Source organism: Pteropus alecto, unplaced genomic scaffold (genome assembly GCF_000325575.1).
Source record: "Pteropus alecto unplaced genomic scaffold, ASM32557v1 scaffold7, whole genome shotgun sequence".
In the NCBI taxonomy this organism is placed as follows: Eukaryota; Metazoa; Chordata; class Mammalia; order Chiroptera; family Pteropodidae; genus Pteropus; species Pteropus alecto.
Genome location: NW_006494614.1, coordinates 37,479,825 through 37,498,585, shown reverse-complemented (window position 1 = coordinate 37,498,585; position 18,761 = coordinate 37,479,825). Strand labels below are relative to the sequence as shown.

Sequence of the window (18,761 nt, the reverse complement as noted above, 5' to 3'; positions counted from 1 at the left end):
CTGTTTTTGTAATGTTCCATGAGCTGAGAATGCTAGCTAAGAATTTTATAAATTGTTGGAAAAAAATCAAAAGAAGAAGAATAATGAGATGTCACAATTATCTAAAATTGAAATTTTAGTGTCCATAAATAAAATTTTGTTGGTGCATAGTTATGGTTAATCATTTAAGTATATGACTGCTTTTGCACTACAAATGGAAGAATTCATTGTTTCAACAGAGATTGGATGTCCCACAAACCCTAAAATAGTTTACTATGTGGCCCCTTATAGAAAAAGTTTGTCCACCTCTGACTTAGAATTATTGTTTGTTTATGTATCTCATGTATCTTTGTGTGTTGGGGTGGAGTTGTGTTTCAGCCACCCTTTCTTTACCTTTATCTCCAGTTCTGATAAAACTTAAACTTGTAATGCGTCACCGTAACCAAAATGTGTTGCATTTTTTAGATTTGTGTGGGCAGAGAAAAAGGTTGAAAACTATTGATAGCATATTTTATGTAATAATCACTCCTGTATTTTGGTATTTTGCATTTGAGAATTTAATAAAATATAACTTAATTTGCCTATTTACTGATTTCCCCTTTCATAGGAAATTAAGAGAGAGACAGAATCCAAGGATGACAATTTGCCCATCAAACGGGAGAGGCATGGGAATGTAGCAAGTCTCGTACAACGAATAAGCACCTATGGACTTCCAGCTGGAGGAATTCAGCCACATCCACAAACTAAAAACATTAAGAAGAGTACGTAAATGATTCTTTTATGTTTAAGTCAAAATAGAAGGGTGTCTTGTAGCTGTTCATCAATTATTTTAAGGAAAATTAGTTCAGTCTTTGCAGTAGACTATACAAACTTCCTACTTATTTCCCGTTACCAGTTATTGGAAGGGCTGTTTATGACCTATTGTAAAATCCGTTTACCACTCTTTAGCTTAACTGAGCTTGTACAGAGACAAGTTTCTTCTTAAGTAAAGCCTAGACAGAGGGCTTGAAGGTTATTAGTATTTTATTTTGTCTCCTAATAGGAAAGGACACAGTAAATTTTATTTTCCTCAAGAACATGGGTCATAACTTTTTTTGTAAGAAAGAAAAAACATTATGTAGTTGTTGCCAGGAGGTTTAGGTTTTTTCCTAAGGATCCTTCATAACTTGTTTTTAAGTGCATGTGCTGGAAGGACAAAATTGGTCATTTGGTGCTGGCTAACATTTAAAACAGGATGCAGGTTGTTTTTGCTTTCAAATTGCTTTTCCAGGAAAAGCAAGCTTATGTTTTTTTTAATCTGATTTTTTTTGTTACTGTTAGTTTGCATCATATCCTTAATTCACAAAATAGACCAGTTCTTCAAAAGTGGTTCTTTGTAATGTTAAATAATAGTGGACTCTACTAACCAATACTGTTAATAAAATATATTTAAAAATACTTTAAAACCATTGTAAAGGTTCATGGTAAACACTGCAAAGTGAATGTTCAGTTTAAATCTGAGTGCCAAGACAAGTGAATCTGCATATGTCGAATTTTGTCTGAGCAACTAAAAAGGACAATTTCAGATGGATAGTATGATGTTGAATGTCTGGAAACTGTACTTCATAGTCTCCAAAGCCAAACAAGTGTTGGCTTTTTTGTGAAGTCTAGTCATGAAGCCATTGAAACTTGTGCTATTGCGTGTAAGCTAAGCGTGATAACTTCTTTGGTAAAACAAACAGGTATTCTAGAGGGAGCACAGAATAATGTTGATTGCTAATAATGTTGATTACACAGGACAAAATTGATTACTATAAGTTGCTAAAGTTACAGAAGAGAACAAATTTTTATTATACCAAAAGCAGTTATAGTTCTCACATTACTGGTAAGACCCTTGTAAATTCAGGCACAAAGATAATGGTGTGTAGGATACTTAGAGAGTAAATAATTGACGTCTTTCAGCATCACATCTCTATATAATATTCAGTGTGAAATATAAGTAGATATTTCACTTTATACTAGAAAAAAATGGATGCCAGATGTGAATCCACTTTTGGCATGTGTGAGAGAAGACTTCTGTGCTTGTAACTTTGTGTTTCTAATTTATTAGTGGAAACTCATGCTGCAGAAGTGATTTTCATCTAATTAATTATTTTGAATGTAAAAGATACATTGAGGCTGATAATGATAGATCACTAGTAGTTGTATCCAAAGAAACGACGTTGCTACATGAAAAATTACTTCACTGGAATGCCAATCAACAAACACAATGTTTCATTTCCAGAAAACAGTTGGTAGCAAATAGTATGTATGTCTCCTGATTTTGAGCCAGTGCTGAACAAAATAATGAAAATTTTGAAAACCATCAAAACATGGTCACCGACAATACATCTTTACCGCTCATATTTAAAAAAGGCATATTAGATCAGGCTCTGCTCTTTGACATATTAAAATATTCTAACTCATAAGGGGAAAAAGATCAAATGACTCCTCCCCAGCTGAGCCTCTTGAACGAATAGGTAGGGTGTTCTAACTTTATATTTTATTTTGAAAAATTTATAATCTTACAGAGAATTTGAAAGAATAGTTCTGCAATAAACATGATATTCCCTTCACCTAAGTTTGCGGTTAACATTTTGTCACATTAGCTTTATCTCTATATCTATATACATATACAAATACATTTTTTTCTACCGAATCAGTTGGCAGTACATTGTAGACATGATACTGCATCCCTAGTCATAAGAGTTTTTTTCCTTCATGATAGTGGTAATGATAACATTTTCTAAGATTTTGATTGTCTTAATCAAGTAGTGTGTCAGCAGTATAGCTAGAATCTTGAACAGCTTAAATCTTTCATTTAATAACCTAAGTATTAGGATTTTTTATTGCTGAGAGTAAGAATATTTAAAGATTCAACCATATATCAGATGGTTCAATCGCTGTGTTTCTTAATGTTTGATGATTTTCTTTGTTTACTGGAGAAAGAAATTGATAAAATAATTTTTTTTTGATGTTAGACAAATTTAAATGCTACACTAAATCTGAAGATACTTTTAAGAACCAATTGGAACTGAAAGTAGATCAGGAATTCTTTTGCTGCTATGTCTGAAATTTTGCATTCAGTATCCCGACTTGTGAATGTGGTATGCTCTTCATTTTACATTTGATGGAAAGATTAAAAACAGTAATCTTCAGTGCGAAATGGGTCCATACTTTTAAGAGCTCTGTTTGATCTGAATATTTAGATCTGTTTTTCAGAACCATGAAATACTTGCCATTCTTAATGACCTGAATTGGAAAATTTAGTATTTTTTTTGTTTTAGTAGGAAAACTAAAGAAAGTAACTTTACCGAGTATGAAATTTCACACAATTTGGTTTGTTTTTTAAAAAAATACAAAACATTTTTTAAAAGATTTTCTGAAAAATTTAAACATTTATGTGCTAAGTTCCTTAATACACGTGTGTATGAAGACCATGAGAACAGTGTTAGTGTGGGCAATCAAATCTGCCAGATAAAGCTGGGTATGGATAATGTTTCAAAACTTACAGTCTAATGGGAAAACATTCAATTACTATAAAATAAGAATAATAGTAATAATTATCACATAGAGTTTTAGAGGTATTAACATTTTCAGTATTATAGGAAGTATTTGATAAATGTTTAGAATAATTACAGTGTTTTATACTATTTAGAACCATGTTAGAGACATATAAGTGCAGTTATGATTTCAGTGAAGTGGTGGTAATGGGGACTGTTTAGATCTTTTTATCAATTTGGCTCTTTCCTTTGAAAAGTGAAAAATTTCTTTGTAAATAATTTTGCAAACCACTTTGGGAAAAAAAACCACTCAGTGGAGAATTATTTGAGGGAATAAAAGGCTTTTGGTTAAAATATAACTTGGTTGCTCAGAGTTAGTTGATATGCTTGGAGGCAGTGGGGCTAATTAATACTCTTTATTCACTTTAAATCATTTAAAAAATTGTTGATACTCATTGAAAGGCTAGTTACATTTTTTAAAGGCCTAAGATGATCAGAAAGATAGAAAGGATTTTCTTTGAAGTGCACTCTGAGCAGAATAGATTTTCTTTTCCAATAATATAATTTCTTCCTTGTTTATGAAGTGCTAATAACTACAGAGAACACATTTATGAACACATTTTCTCAAGGTCACTTAACTTAAAAAAATATATATTTAGGGACTGTACTTATCTCTGGTGTAAGAAATGAGACGTTTTCTTTGCAGTATGCATGAAACCACTATTCTTAAATTACTACTTAAAATTACTTAAAAATATTACTTAAAATTATTACTTAAAAATTTGAAAAATTTTACTGTAAACTCTAGGTTAGTTATAAAAGTATGGTTAGTGTTACATTTCTTTGGTTCCTCTTACTGTAAAACATTTAAAAAATCAGATATAATTATTCCTTTAGGAAAGGGAGAACTATTACTGGGGTGTAACTTTCTTATTTGAAGACTGTAGATTCTTCTGTTTACTGTGTAATGTCTTTTGTACAGCTGCCATGGTGTTGGTTACATGTAATGTGCTTTTTGTTGTTGTTTTTGGGGTTCAGTTGGATTTATTTTTTGTTTTGATTATTTTATAAATCTATAGAATGTCAGAGCTGAAATAGCTGCCTTCTCATGATGTGCCTGAAGTAGAACAGCTTTAGTTTTGTCATTTTTGCCTCCACCAATGTTTCAGGCTTAATTTGCTACACTTGTTCACATCTTTGGTGGTCCAGGGTATCCATACAGGTCTCTTCCAACATCACATTTTAAATGAATCAGTTTTTCCCCTCCTGTGAGCTTTCTTCACTGTCCAACTTTCACATATGTACATAGTATTTGGAAATACAGGGATGTGAATGATCTTAGCCTTGGTCTCGATCAACACATCTTTGCTTCTGATGATTTTCCTAATTCTTCCATTGCCGCCCTTCTGAGTCTCAGCCTTCTGTTGATTTCTTTAAGTAGCAAAAAGTAATCCTTTAATCAACTATACCTGATCATCTACCTATAGCTGCTTTAATGATTCACTTTTAAAGATGAGAGTCTGAGTTCTCAACTAGAGTTTGAAAGAAATTGAGAACTACAAGCCTGGATGGTTACACATAATCATTACTTGTTTGAATAAATGAAGCTTATTTGAAAAGATAAAGTAAAATTATTTTTAATTTTACGTATGTGAGTTTGATTTTTATCTGTCAGATAAAATAGAGCCGTTAAACAAGAGAAAAACATTTTAGATTTGTGCATTTTGCCTCTTTTTAACACAGGTACTCTTAGTGCATTTTAAATATTCCCAGACTTTGATCAGGAAGTAGTCTGGAAATCACTAGCTTGGAGGACTTGTCTGTGATAAATTTGTTGTGCCAACAGTATCTTTTATTGTCTTTGTTTCTAGTCTCAAAATTGGCAGTGGATATTTTGCTTTTGTGTAATTGGTGGGATCAGATGTATGAATAGATTTCATTGTCGGGAGCATTATAACTTAGTTGGTTTGAATTCATTTTGAGATTTCTAGATTGCACGTGGGCGCAAGGTGGAAAGCTAATCAGAACTGATTGTGGTTGGGTGCTTAGAATGCTTACATGTTCTGTTTTTATTCGTATGTATAAATCCTGTACAAAAAAACCAGTATTTAACTAAAGATGTTATTGTTTGTTTCAATGTTCTTTAAAAAAAATTTTTTTAATGATCTTTCTTAACCTAATTTTTTATTATGTTCTTTTAGAGCCCAAGAAGCGTCAGTGTAAAGTTCTCTTTGAGTACATTCCACAAAATGAGGATGAACTTGAGCTGAAAGTGGGAGATATTATTGATATTAATGAAGAGGTAAGGAAAATGTTTTAGAGATAAAGCAGCAATTACAGTAGATGCTCTAGGTGTTAAAAAAATGCACTGTAAGAATATTAATTTTTTGTTAAAATTTTTTTGCAAGTTAGTGTTTTTAATGAAAATTTTAAGACACAGACTTTAAAATAGATCTTTCCTGACTTAATGTCAGGTTGTCTTATCTGTAGAAATAAAACTTTACTCATTCTTGCTACACCTAATATTTGTGTACTGTGTTTGTGTCTCTTAACTTTAGGAAGAGAAAACTTCATTAAGTTAAAAATGTAATCTAAGTAGCTAAATCTATATAAAACTTTCGTTTGTTTCTGAAATCACTTTAGGCACAGTGCAATAAAATAGAAGGAATTTTACTTTTTGCATAGCAGAGGAATTTTACCTTCTACATAAAAAACAAAATCTTTAAAAAGCTTCGCAGTTTTTGAATTATTACTTTCAAATATTAACCAAAAACACTTTTCTCACATTTTAAAAATACTTTAAAAATAACTTTTCATATCTGCATTTACCATTAAAGGAATATTAAAGTTTTATTTGGCAGCTGAAGATCTCATTTTCAGTGTATATATTTTAATATTTTGTCACAGGGATTGATTTTTGTGTGTTAACATCATGTAATATCATTTATCGCCTATGTTTATGTTAAATTCTAATGTGTTTATACAAAAGGTTATTATATTTTATTTCTACCAGGTGGCAATAATAACAGTTAAATGTTTATCGAGTTTATATTATGTCTGAAGAAGTATGCTTGAGTGTTTGACATTTATTTCCTTTAAATTTCTGAACCCAGAGATAGGAATTCTTATCCTAATTTTACATATGAAGATTGAATCACGGAAGATAAACTTTGTGGCAGAGAACTGTTTTATTAAGTTCATGGGTGTGTGGCTCAAGAATTCACATAGGGAATAGGAGGGATGATTTGTCTCTGTTCTGTGATATGTGGGGGCCTAAGCTGGAAAGATTCAAGGTTGGGTGCTGGAGGAATCACGGGAAGCCTCCTTCACTGACTTGTCTGGTACGTCGAAGACTTGATTACAACTGCCTGTGGAGAGCCATTATGTAGCCTCTCCATTTGGCTTGGGGGGTAGCGATTTCAGGATAGTTGGACTTACTACGTCAGTTCAGTGCTCTTAAGTGTAAGCATTTTAGCAAACACGGAGGTAGCCTTTTGTAATTTAACCTTGGAAGTGATAGTGTCACTTTCACCACATTCTGTTGGTTACAAGCAAGTCATAAGCCAGCAGGATTGAAATGCATGGAGACAAAGACTGTCAAGATTACATTGTAGAGATGCGGGTTAGGAGGCTTGTTTTGCCATCTTTGCCCAAGTTCATATGCGTGGCATATAGAGGAGCTAGAATCTACATAGTCTGTTTTTGAAAAAGTGTTCTTTATTACCATACTACCCTGCCTCTTGAGAATTCCTAAATAGGAATTGTAGGGTTATTTACCCTAACTACCCTATTGCTGCTAATTTAGAATTCCAGGTGTAGATAACAGTTTGCTGATTTTCTCTCTATTTTGTCTGTTCCAGTTTGGTTTACATATCTCCATCGAACTCACACCTAGTTTGAAGAACTCCCAATCCTTTGCTGCTTCCTTAAGTCTGCTAAAAGTTCTGAACTTTTCACACTTACTGCCTTCTATTTCTCTCTCAAACAGCTTGTCTTCTGGCTGCCTCATATTTCAAGTATATATATTCCGTAAATAAGTTATTTTTATGTCACCATATTTTTCACATGCTTTGTATCTGGAAAATTCTTATTCAGCCTTTAATATCCAGCTCTTTTTGCCATTCCCTATCTTAGGGGGCAGCCTTTTTTGATTCTTTTATGCTCTTCTAATCCCTTCCTTTGTGCTCCTCCAGTGTTTTGTTTATACTTTTGTTATAGTACCTCTTACATTGTATTGTAACTATCTGCTTACTGTTTGTTTTCTTTAGATTGTTTTATTCAGGATTTTCTCATATGCAAATTTGAGTCTTTCTCTAGCAGTTAACACTATATGCTTGTACATGGTGCCTGTTGGATGAATAACTTATTAAAGTTTGTCATTGTGATGAGGTGAAAAAAATTAAAAAAATATTTTAAAAAGAAAAAAACAGCTTATCTAACTATGATATTAGATGTGCTGATAAGTTTTGATATTGAATAGTTTACTGTTCAAAAAATTGTTTTTACCTATTAAAACCTCTTAGAAACTGTAATTTTAAGTTATTAAATATTAAGTAACTTCATGAAAATTTAGTAACCTTGTTATTAGTGGATGTAAATATTTTTCTACAGAGTTTGGTTTCTGAAAATATTTCTGGTTGGGGTTGGGGGGAGTGTTTAGTGGAGCTTGGCATCTGGATTTTTAAAAATAAGTGATTCTTTTTCATGCTTGAGTGAAGACTCGCTGTTCAAGTAAAAGGCTTAGTAATTTTATGTCCTATTTAGAAAGTTATATTCTTATATTTATCGAACTATTTCTAAATCAAAAATTTACAAATAGTTAAATAATGTCATAATTACAAAGTGAGGCTCAGTAGTGTTTAAAAGAGTGACATTTCAGAAGAGAGCTATCTACCTTCTTGCTGTTAATACATTATTCTCGGATATCTGATACTTTCATGAAAATTACTTTATAGATTACAATTGATTACAAGTTCTCATTGTAAATATTGCAAAGTGCTATTGATAATGTGGCTAATCCCATAAATAATCTAATCCATTTAGATTTAATCTACTTAAATACATATTTTTTTCCCATTGTGTTTTCTCATAGATTTAAAGGGATTATTTTGCATCACTAACTTTGCGCTCATTCACTTTTGTAGCTTAATTTCTCCATAGGGGGAAGATTTTCATTTAAGAGAAATTTTTATTATTTTTGAGTTGTGAACTCTTTCAGGTAGAAGAAGGCTGGTGGAGTGGAACCCTGAACAGCAAGTTGGGACTGTTTCCCTCAAATTTTGTGAAAGAATTAGAGGTAACAGATGATGGTGAAACTCATGAAGTCCAGGAAGATTCAGGTAGACTATTTAAAAAATTTTAATAGATTTAAATAAACCTTATATATGATCTAGTGTTTATTTTGTATTTTTTGAAACTTATTCTTTCGAACTATGAGCTTCAGTTTATTTACTTTAAAAAAGTGGCTTATGACAGGGACTTAAAACTAAATATCTAGGCAAATAATTTAATGTATTTTTGTATCTGATGTCTACTTCAGCCTGAAGTAAGCCTTTAGTATCCTGATTATGAAATGATAATACTTATGTTATTTGATTTCTTCCACTTGAGATATGCTTATATACAATTTTGATCTGAGTTTGTAAATGTCCTATCTTTAGAAATTTTAGAAATTAAAAAAAAACTTCCTTTTCTTGTTTTCTATATTCACACAATAGATTGTTTTCAATGTACAGCCAGAATGTCATTTAATTATTTTAGACTCACCCACAAATTCATGTTAAATTTGCTCACCATTCAAAAGTATGATTGAGAAAATTTTGTCCCAAAGCTAGATTTAATTTTTTTAAGAATTGCTGTGGGATTTAAGAGAATTTTTTTAAAAAGAGAAATTCTGTAATGCAGAGATAAATAGCTCTTTTTCTTCATGGAGAAGTATAAGTACTTAGAATGTTATTTTTGTCGTTATTGAGTTGTAGGAATTCTTTATATAATATGGACATTAATCCCTTATCAGATATATGATGTGTAGGTATTGTCTCCCATTCTTTTTATTGTATCCTTTGATGTAGAAAAGTTTTTATGTTCAGGTAGTCTCATTGTCTATTTTTTGTTGTTGTTGCCTGTGCTTTTAGTGTCATATCTAAGAAATCATTGCCAAATCCAATGTAACAAAGCTTTTCTCCTGTTTTCTTCAAGGAATTTTATAATTTTGGGTTTTATGTTTAGGTTGTTAATTCATTTTGAATAAATTTTTGCGTATGGTTTAGGATAATGGTCCAACTTTATTCTTGTGCATGTGGATATCCAGTTTTCCTAGCAGCATTTGTTAAAGAAACTGTCCTTTCCCCATTGAGTGGCCTGACATCCTTGTTGAAGTTCATTTGACCAATCTATGCAGAGTTTTACCATGGCATCTACACATATTATACGTTTATATATTTTTTTCCTCTTCAGTAGGCTGTCAGCTGTTTATAGGCAGACTATTCCTTACTTTTGTTTCCTCACTACTTAGCATGGAGGTCCAAAAAATAATGAAGTCATAATGTGCTTATTTTTTATTCTAGAATTTTATGCTTTCTCTCATGTTACTTATGTGCCTTTTTATAGTGCCAGCATTTTGGAGAGGAATAGTGTAAATAAAACTTCATAATTTACATATGGAACAGGTAGTCTTCATACCAGTTGATTATGTCAACTGTTTCCTGGAGCGCAATGGAATGGTACTGGTTATTTCTAGGGAAAGTAGATGTATCTCTTATGATTGGTTAGCTTACTTGCGTAGATCACTGTGCTGTGAAAACAAAATTGAGGGCATGATCATTCAGCATTTGTTGGTTACTATTGTATTTCCAATCTGCATACCATCTTAATTATATAGAGCGTGTGAATATTGGTTTCTTATTTCTTGGTTCATAAACACCTTTGAGAAGCAGATGAATGCTATGCAGTCTCTGAAAAGTACACATATATCAATAAAATTTTACACATTACATGAGATTCATAGTTCATATGCACAAAATATATGCCACACATATATGACTAGGTAATACATACATTCTCATGGTTCAAAATCAGTATTTAAAAAGATGTATATTAGAATACTTGTCTCCATTCAGTTAGTCTTCTGCTCTATGTCAGAAAGCATTTGTACCTTCTCGTTTTCCTCCCAGTGTTTGTTTATGTAGGTACACACGAAAACATGTATTTCCTTTTTTTCATAAAAGGTAGCATAATATTTTGTTCAGGATATGTTGCAGTGAAAATCATAGTTACTTAAAACAACAACATAGTCACTTAGGGCTTAGACTGAAAGAGTCTCCTTTTTGACATGTGCTTGTAGAGGCAGGGAAAAGGGAGCATGGCTTTTAAAGCTTCTGCCCCAAATTGACATGTCACTTCCATTATTAACATATTGGACAGTCATGGCCTTGCCTAAGTGCAGCAGAATGGGGATATATAATTTTTCTGCAAAGAGGGGCACCAAATAGTTGTGAACAATAATACAGTCTATTATATTATTATCATGGGTCCCTTTTTAAGAATCCTTTATTTACAGTTTGGTAATATTTCAAAGGAGCTGAGGTGTATTTTTAACTCTCTACATGTGCTAAAAACTAATGAAAAGGAGATGAATTTTAAGGCTTTTTTGTATGAAATGGTGGTGGCCAGTAACAGTCTTCTGGATGGTCCAAGTTTTCATTTTTAAGTTGTCTTCCATTTCTAAGTGCAGAAACTTCCACTATATATTTTCTCTAACTTTTCAGTGAATTTTTAAAGATTCTAAAATTTTCTAAGGCTTTACTCTAAACTCTATGAATTAAAGAAACAAGTAATTGAATCCTTTACAAGCTTATCTTCTCTTTGGTCACTTTTCAATTTCTCTTTTGGAAGCATACCCTCATTTTTCAGAGAGAGAGAGAGATATATATATGGCACAATACTTGATGAATTTGGAAGCATAGTAAATATTAGTTCTTCTCTTACTATCTCATTTCTACTCCATTACCCTTTTCTTTCTTTTTATATCCTTGCTTTTAATGTGAAGTTAGCCATAAGTGAATAGTGACACAAAAATGTTGTGTTAAGTAGAGCAATTTTTATTACCAGGATTTGGGGTGGGGGAGAATTGGGATGCTGAAGTACATCTTCAAAGCAGATGCTGATTCCATTGAAAGAAAATCTTTGAGATAGGAATAGAGGAGTTATAACAAATAGTTTTACTATTTTATGTTAAACTTATTTGAGAATATTTGGTATCATTTCTGAAGAACTTATATTTTAAGAATGAACAAACAAAAATACCAAAAACATCTGGCTTAAATTTAATGGTACATATATTATGTAGCAAACTGTCCCCGGAATTACTTCTGATCTATTTTTGCATTTCTTACGTTTCCTAGGTATTGGATCCTCTGATACTTATTTTTAACATTAAGATTTGGCATTAATTAAAGCTTATGGTGAAATGATTTTTAGGATGCCGTGTAAACTGAGCCCTTAGAATATGTATAAAATTTAAAGTCCATGTGGGACCACTAGTAAAAGGAATAAAATTTAACTTTGGATGTAGTTCATTATTTTTATAATTATAAATACTTTGGGCATTTTCTTGCAGTGTTTAACCTTATTTGAGTTTTATTAACCTTGCAGAATTATATGTTAAAAATGTACTTCCTTGCTTGCTTAACCCTTTTACAATGAGTGCATTCTAAATGTGGAGCTTTGTGATTATGGAGTGGTAAGTCAGTGGTTTCACTACACTTTAATTCTTTTTTTTTTTTTTTTTAACTCTAATTTTTAGGCAGAAAGTTTTGCATAATGATTTGAATACCAGGAAATGAGTGCTTTATAAGGACTTTAGAACTTAATTGATAAAAGTATGTAGTCTTTTAAATTGTAAGAGTTTGCTCTTATGATTTAAAGAATTAATGTCCACTCTTCCTGTGTCCTAACAAAGTGTAGCATCTTCTGTCTGTAATTGATATTTTGACACTTTTTGGTTGGTAAAATACTGTGTGATTCTAATAGCTGTTAAAAGAATTTTAGTTGACTGTACATTATCAGATGTTACTTTTTACTTACAGGGATGCCATATCCATCACAATTTATTTTACATAGTTTCTCCTTATATTTCGTTATGTTTAGTAGAGCTCTTCTCTTCTTTTAATCAGTAAACTGAAATATATGGGATGATGATCTTGGTTTGACCAGTGAAACTCTAGCTATTACTGCTAAGAAGATAATTTTGCCCCTAGACAAAAAGATGGACAATAAGGCCTTGAGTCTTCATGGGTAATTGATTTTTATGCCCCTAGTTTTCATTGAAGAACTACAGAGTAAATGTTATAAGAAAGCCACTATTATATTTTTTCTAGGAATATGGTGAATTCATAATCTGTTATTCACTGGTTTCTATATAAAAGTTTAAATGTCTTTTAGAATGAAAGATAACTGTCTTTTAAAATCTCAAGTATCTTTTAATTTCAGGAAAAGCTTTACTTCTCTAGGGAAGGAAGTATTGTTTCCTTTTTTATAATGAAATGGCTTTTTTTGTCAAATATACTTTACCTTTTTTGTTTAGAGTGTCCTTTGTGTCACCTTTCAGATTCCACTTACTTGCTAAGTAGGACTTGACTTTCAATTTTCCCCGTTATTCTATAAAGCCAGTGACTATATCTGCTGGTATTTTTCTCCCTTGTTTAAGTCTTTACCTGACCTTAAGCCTTTTGTAATCGCCATTTAGAAGGCTAATAGGCATCTTAAACTTAAGATGGTCAAAATCGATCTGCCTTTCTCTCTGCACCCAAATCTCCTCTAATATAATTTTCCTTATCTAAGTTAGTGGCAACTCTACTCCTCTTTTACTTAGACCAAAGAATTAGATTAATCTTTTACTCTTCTTTTTAGTATCAGTCTATTCTTGATTCACTAGCAGATTTTGTCATCTACTAAATCTGTTTTCTTTTATCACCTCCACTGCTACTGCCCCTAGTGTTACCTTTTGCTGTATAATTCTAACAGCCTGTTATTTGCCATTACCTTCCTACTGAATGTTAAAGTGTTTACCCTCCAGTAGATACACATTTTACTTAGAGTAAAAGCTAATGGTTTTTAGTTGGCTACAAAGCCCTCCATGATCTGAGGGCACACTGCCATATACCGCCCCCCACCAATCTGACTTCGTCTCTTACTTAACTCTCACCTTTGTCCGCATTGGTCTCCTTAACTTTTTTTTTAAGATGTCAAGAACATTCCTGCCTCACAGCCTTTGTACTTGCTGTATACCTTTGGGAATGTTCTTTTTTGAGATCTTACTGTTTTTGGTCTGATTTCAGGATTCCATTCAAAAGTCACCTTTTCAGTGAGGCCTTTCCTGACAGCTCTGTATAAAAACAGCAAAAAGCTCCCATCCCCCATTCTTTAGTTCCCTTATTTTCTTTGCTCTTTCTTTGATGTATTTGTTGTTATTCCTTATTTAATTTTATTATTGTTTGTCTACTCCTGTTAGAATATATATTTTGTTTATTTATTGCCTCATACCCAGTTTCTAGAACATTGGCACATTAGTGTTTAGTCAATGGTGTTTTGTGGTGTACAGAAAACTTTTCACTTTGTCGTGTTAAATTCTCATGACTTTTGAGTAGGTTAGCGTCACTGCCATTTTAAAGGTGAATGGTCAATGCGGTTTTTACCACTTAGTAGTAAAATCACGATTGGAGTTCTGTTGTTCTGCTCTTTTTACTTTACTATGCTATTTAACATATAGGGCTGTAGATCTTAGGTCGTGTAGATCTTAGGTCATTCTCACTCTTTTAGCACTTGTTTGCCTGTTGTGTTCTCCTAATTAATAATGCGTATAGCTATCTTTTCATGTATTTTTAGCCCTTTGAGGGTTATGAGCATTAATATCTGGGTAGTGACTTTTCCCATGGAGTCAGTGCCTCCCAAATCTGAAATTTGAAAGTCAAAGCCAATGAACAGACATTCTAAATATAAATACTACTAGTTAGTTAATTCAACATTCATATTTTTGTTTATTCAGTATATTGAGTGTTTATTGTGGAACAAATTGTTAAAGGTGCTAGGACTATAGGAATGAGCAACATAAGCTTTTTTGAAGCTTTTGGTTCTTTGGGAAATAAAAAACTATTAAATAAGTGATTATAATTCAACATGAGAAATATTTGTGACAAGAAAGTTGAGGGTGCTATAGATGTATTTTTGTAAGAGGGCCAACCCAAATGTGGCAGGCTATGAGAGAATATGCCCCAGAGGAAGTTAAAGGTTGAGATCCTAGAATGGATAGGAAATCTTTAGGTAAATTTGTGGCACAGGGTGAAGAAGGAGCATAGCGATTTTGAGATCCTGAAAGAGATTCACTTTAGAGGGATTGTAGAGTATAGCTGGATGTGATGAGCATCGAGGCTGGAGAAATTTGGGTCAGGCTTAAGAAGGCATTATAAAAATGCTGATCAAGTCACAGAGAAGCCTTAAATGGGAGTGAAATGATCAAATTGTTTTTTAGATAGATTAGTGTGGTTGCAGTGTTGAGAGTGGGTGGGTTGAAGAGTAAGATTAGTAGTGAGATCAGTTGAAATTGTTTTGATAATTAAGATAGAAATAGCATCAGCTTAAACTAGAGGAATGATCGTGGAATTGGAGAAAACATGAGTAGAATAGGAGCTAAATAGGTGGTATAAAGCAGTGGTCGCCAACCATTTGGCACCAGGTACTGGTGCTCCCATGAGAATCTAATGCCTGATGATCTAAGGTGAAGCTGAGGCCATGATGATGCTAGCGCTGGGAAGTGGCAACAAATACAAATGAAGCTTTGCTCACTCTACCTCTGTTCACCTCCTGCTGTGTGGCCCGGTTCCTAACAGCCCATGGACTGGTCTGTGCCCCGAGGGTAGGGGACCCCTGCTATAAAAAACTGCACCTCACGGTGATGGGATATGGGAATGGCTGGAGGAGAAGTCATTGGCCCCTAGATTTTTGTCTTAATTAGCTGTCTAGATGGAGATGTCTTTGGAGAGAAGTGTTAAATTTTGGGAGATGATGATAAATTCACTTTGGAGACATTGAGTTTGACTCCTGTGGGGCTTTGAGGGCATCCAAGTGAAGATATTTGGTAGTCAGTTACATATATGGATCTGAAACCTTAGAAGAAAAATTGGGATGGATGTTCAGAATTGGAGCTATGACTGTATTTTGGGTGGTACAAGAAACCGTAGAGTTAGATGAGATTACCTAAGGAGAATATCTGGAGTGTAAAAAGAAAAAGAGCCTGTAACAGATTCCTACGAACAACATTTGTGGTATGGGCCAAGATGGAGTAACGAGAAAGAAGACCGAGAAGGCACAGAGTGCCAGGAGGAAAGCTATGAAAGTGTGTGGTAGTCAAGGGAAGAGAGTTTTTCAGGGAAAGCATGGACAGTAGTGTCATATGGCCGCTGTGAGGTTAAGTGAGATAAGAAGTAAAATGTAATCCTGAATTTATGGATGAGGAGATCATAAATGACCTGGATAAGAGCAGCAGCAGAGAGATGATTGAGGTAGAAACTGAATTGAGGAGGAAGTGAGGTAAGGCAATGGAGAGTAAGTATAAAGCAGTGTAGCATTTGAGGGCAACATATGTTCAAGAATATTTTTGTTCTTTTTCTGAAGAAAGAAAAGTCTTGATTATTTTTAAATGCTAATGGTAAAGAACAAGCAGAGAGGGAGAAGTCGAAGATACAAATTCAGAAGAGTGGGGTTTATCAACAACAGGATTTACCCAGAAGGTGGAGGAAATGAGATTCACATTATGAGTGTCACAGTTAGTCTCAATTAATTGGAGATACATGAGAGTTGGTGCTGGGAAACTGAGGGAGAGATATTTGACTTTTGATTTCTTCTATTAAAAAGGGAATGCTAAGAATGATGTGCAAAGTGAAGAGGTCAGAATTATGAAGAATCTGAAAGGTCCCAACATGGATTGTTAAACATTTTGAGCTGTGCATCCTGCTGGGCTTTGCTGGGCTACTAGAGGAATGCATGACTTAAAATGTTAAAGAAACCCTGATAGATTTGTTCTTTAGGAGTTCTAGTCTCTTATGGGGAGAAAGAATTCATTTTCTTAGGAGGAGTCAGCTGAGGTTTCATTTGATTATTCAGGCTCTGCAAAAGAAGATAGTGCCTACCTGGCTAGTGGGTCACAGGATCCTTGTAAATGGTAGTGTATGCTGGATATACCAAAGGTGGTGGATGGAAATTTGGTGGTCTTTAGCGTAGTCTCCAGGAGTTAAGGTGGTGCACAGTTTACTTTGGAGTTTAATTTAATATTAGCATTCAGCTCGAAATCCTCCTTCTGAAACAACTTTGTAAGGAAGATTGTTCTGGGGCTTTGATGCTTTTACTTATGAATCTTTATAAGTTAACTGTTATAGCTGGACACTCTTTTTAAAAATTCTTTTTGGCAACTGAGGAATCCAGATTTTAAGTCCAGTTAACACACACAACATTTTCTTAGGAAATGTAGGATTATCTGAAAACTCTGAATGATGGTATAAGATGTTTTTCTCTACAGTAAAAAGAGCTCACATAAGGGTTCTTGTTTTTTTCAACAAGTAATTATATTTTGAGACTCTTGGTTGCTTTAAGTCACTTTATGTGGAGATAATAGCCATCAAGTAGCTTTTGCTGTGGAGATTGAATGAGAAAGGGAGGAAGTGTTTTAGGCTTAATAGGAAGAGTTGGTGTTATGTTTTCTGACTAATAGTGCTACACATAAAATGCAGATAAAGCTTTTTACAAGTTTAGCAATTCAAAGATAATCTGTAGATAAAGCATATGGACATAAAAATATTAGAAATATCATATAGATAAGATTTCTGTGTTGTCTGATTATGAGACCTCTTTTCTGCCTTTTTCCCTCCATCTTTGTTCCCTTCTCCTTCCCCTCTTTCTTCTACTGGCTAAGACATTTTCCCTTTTATTTTTTGCTCTTGTGTGATCATGCTCTCTTTTACTTGAATGGTTCTTTATGATCTTTAAACTCATTAAAAATAGTAGGCACTGAACCAGGCACTTTTTAAAGCAGTTTACAGGAATCAGTTATTGTAATTGTCATAGCAATCCAATGAAATATCCCATTTTACAGGTGTAGAAACTGGGCACATACAGAGGAGGAGGTGAGATATGAATCGAAAGGATTTGACTCTGGAGTTCACATGCTTTACCACTACACCGTGCTGCCGTCTAACCATTGATTTAATAGCCTGTGTAGTAGTTATAATAGCTTGCAGTGAGCCTACCATAATAAGCCTATCCATTAGTACTACATATTTTTAATATCTAGGCATTTATTTTAATGCTATTTGTTTTAATGACTTAAAGTTACAGTCACTAAATCTAAAAGAAAAATTATTTATGGCCATAATCAAATACTCAACTGAAAATACACCTTATAATCATCTGTTGCAGTTGCTTTTATCAATCATTGGTTTATTATTACCCTACATTGTTTGATTTTAAAAAGCCTCTCAGGTTAATACTGCATATGCTAATCTGTACTTACATATTATTTTATCTGACAGGCTGGTTTTTGAAGCTATGTATTAAAATATGTAGACTATAGTGCTAGCAGTGAGGGAGCAAGACAGTGTGGAATTACCTTCCCATGATACAAACTGGAAATTGAACAAAATATAGGAAACAAGTATTTTCAGACAATAGGAGCACAGGACTGAGATTCTTGAGAAAAGGGGAAATAGGAAAACCCTATCACTCTCCTAGATTTCTGCCAGTAGGTAATTTTTGTACTGCAGTGCAGGAAGGGAGAACCTCAGCAGAAAGTCGTCAGTTTTGTTGATTTGAAGTGTTAGGGATGCAAGTCCAGGGAAGCCTGAAGTAGTTAGAATTTGTGGAGCTGAGTACCTGACGAGAGGGAGATGTAGAGAAAGAGCTCCAGAAATGCAATTAGAGTTTTTCCTTGAGTGTTTGGATGAATATTAATCTGTAAATGTGTAGGGCAATACCCCATGAAGTGAGACATGAATGATTTGTGAAGAAAGAACAATTACTGGGAATTAACATGAATAATTTCTGGTGCCTTACACAAGGTGAAAATTTGTCTGAATGCTCTCCTTATGGATTTAAGAGACTTCTTTGAATATGTGGGCAATTCAGTAGAAGGGTGAAATGAGGCTCAATTAGCTTTAAAATGGAGGCTATTCTAGTTCTATCCTGAGAAAGCTTCCTACTAATGTGCAAGTAACT

The 18,761-nt window shown here is 33.4% G+C and overlaps 1 protein-coding gene across 1 annotated transcript in view; it reads left to right on the top strand.

The window, feature by feature from the left end:
• Positions 1 to 18,761, top strand: part of CD2AP (CD2 associated protein) — a 106,937-nt gene that overhangs the window by 37,395 nt on the left and 50,781 nt on the right. The window contains exons 3-5 of the mRNA XM_006926471.3: positions 587 to 740; positions 5,702 to 5,802; positions 8,719 to 8,839. Coding sequence (XP_006926533.1) covers positions 587 to 740; positions 5,702 to 5,802; positions 8,719 to 8,839 — 376 coding nt within the window. The remainder of the gene's footprint in view (positions 1 to 586; positions 741 to 5,701; positions 5,803 to 8,718; positions 8,840 to 18,761) is intronic.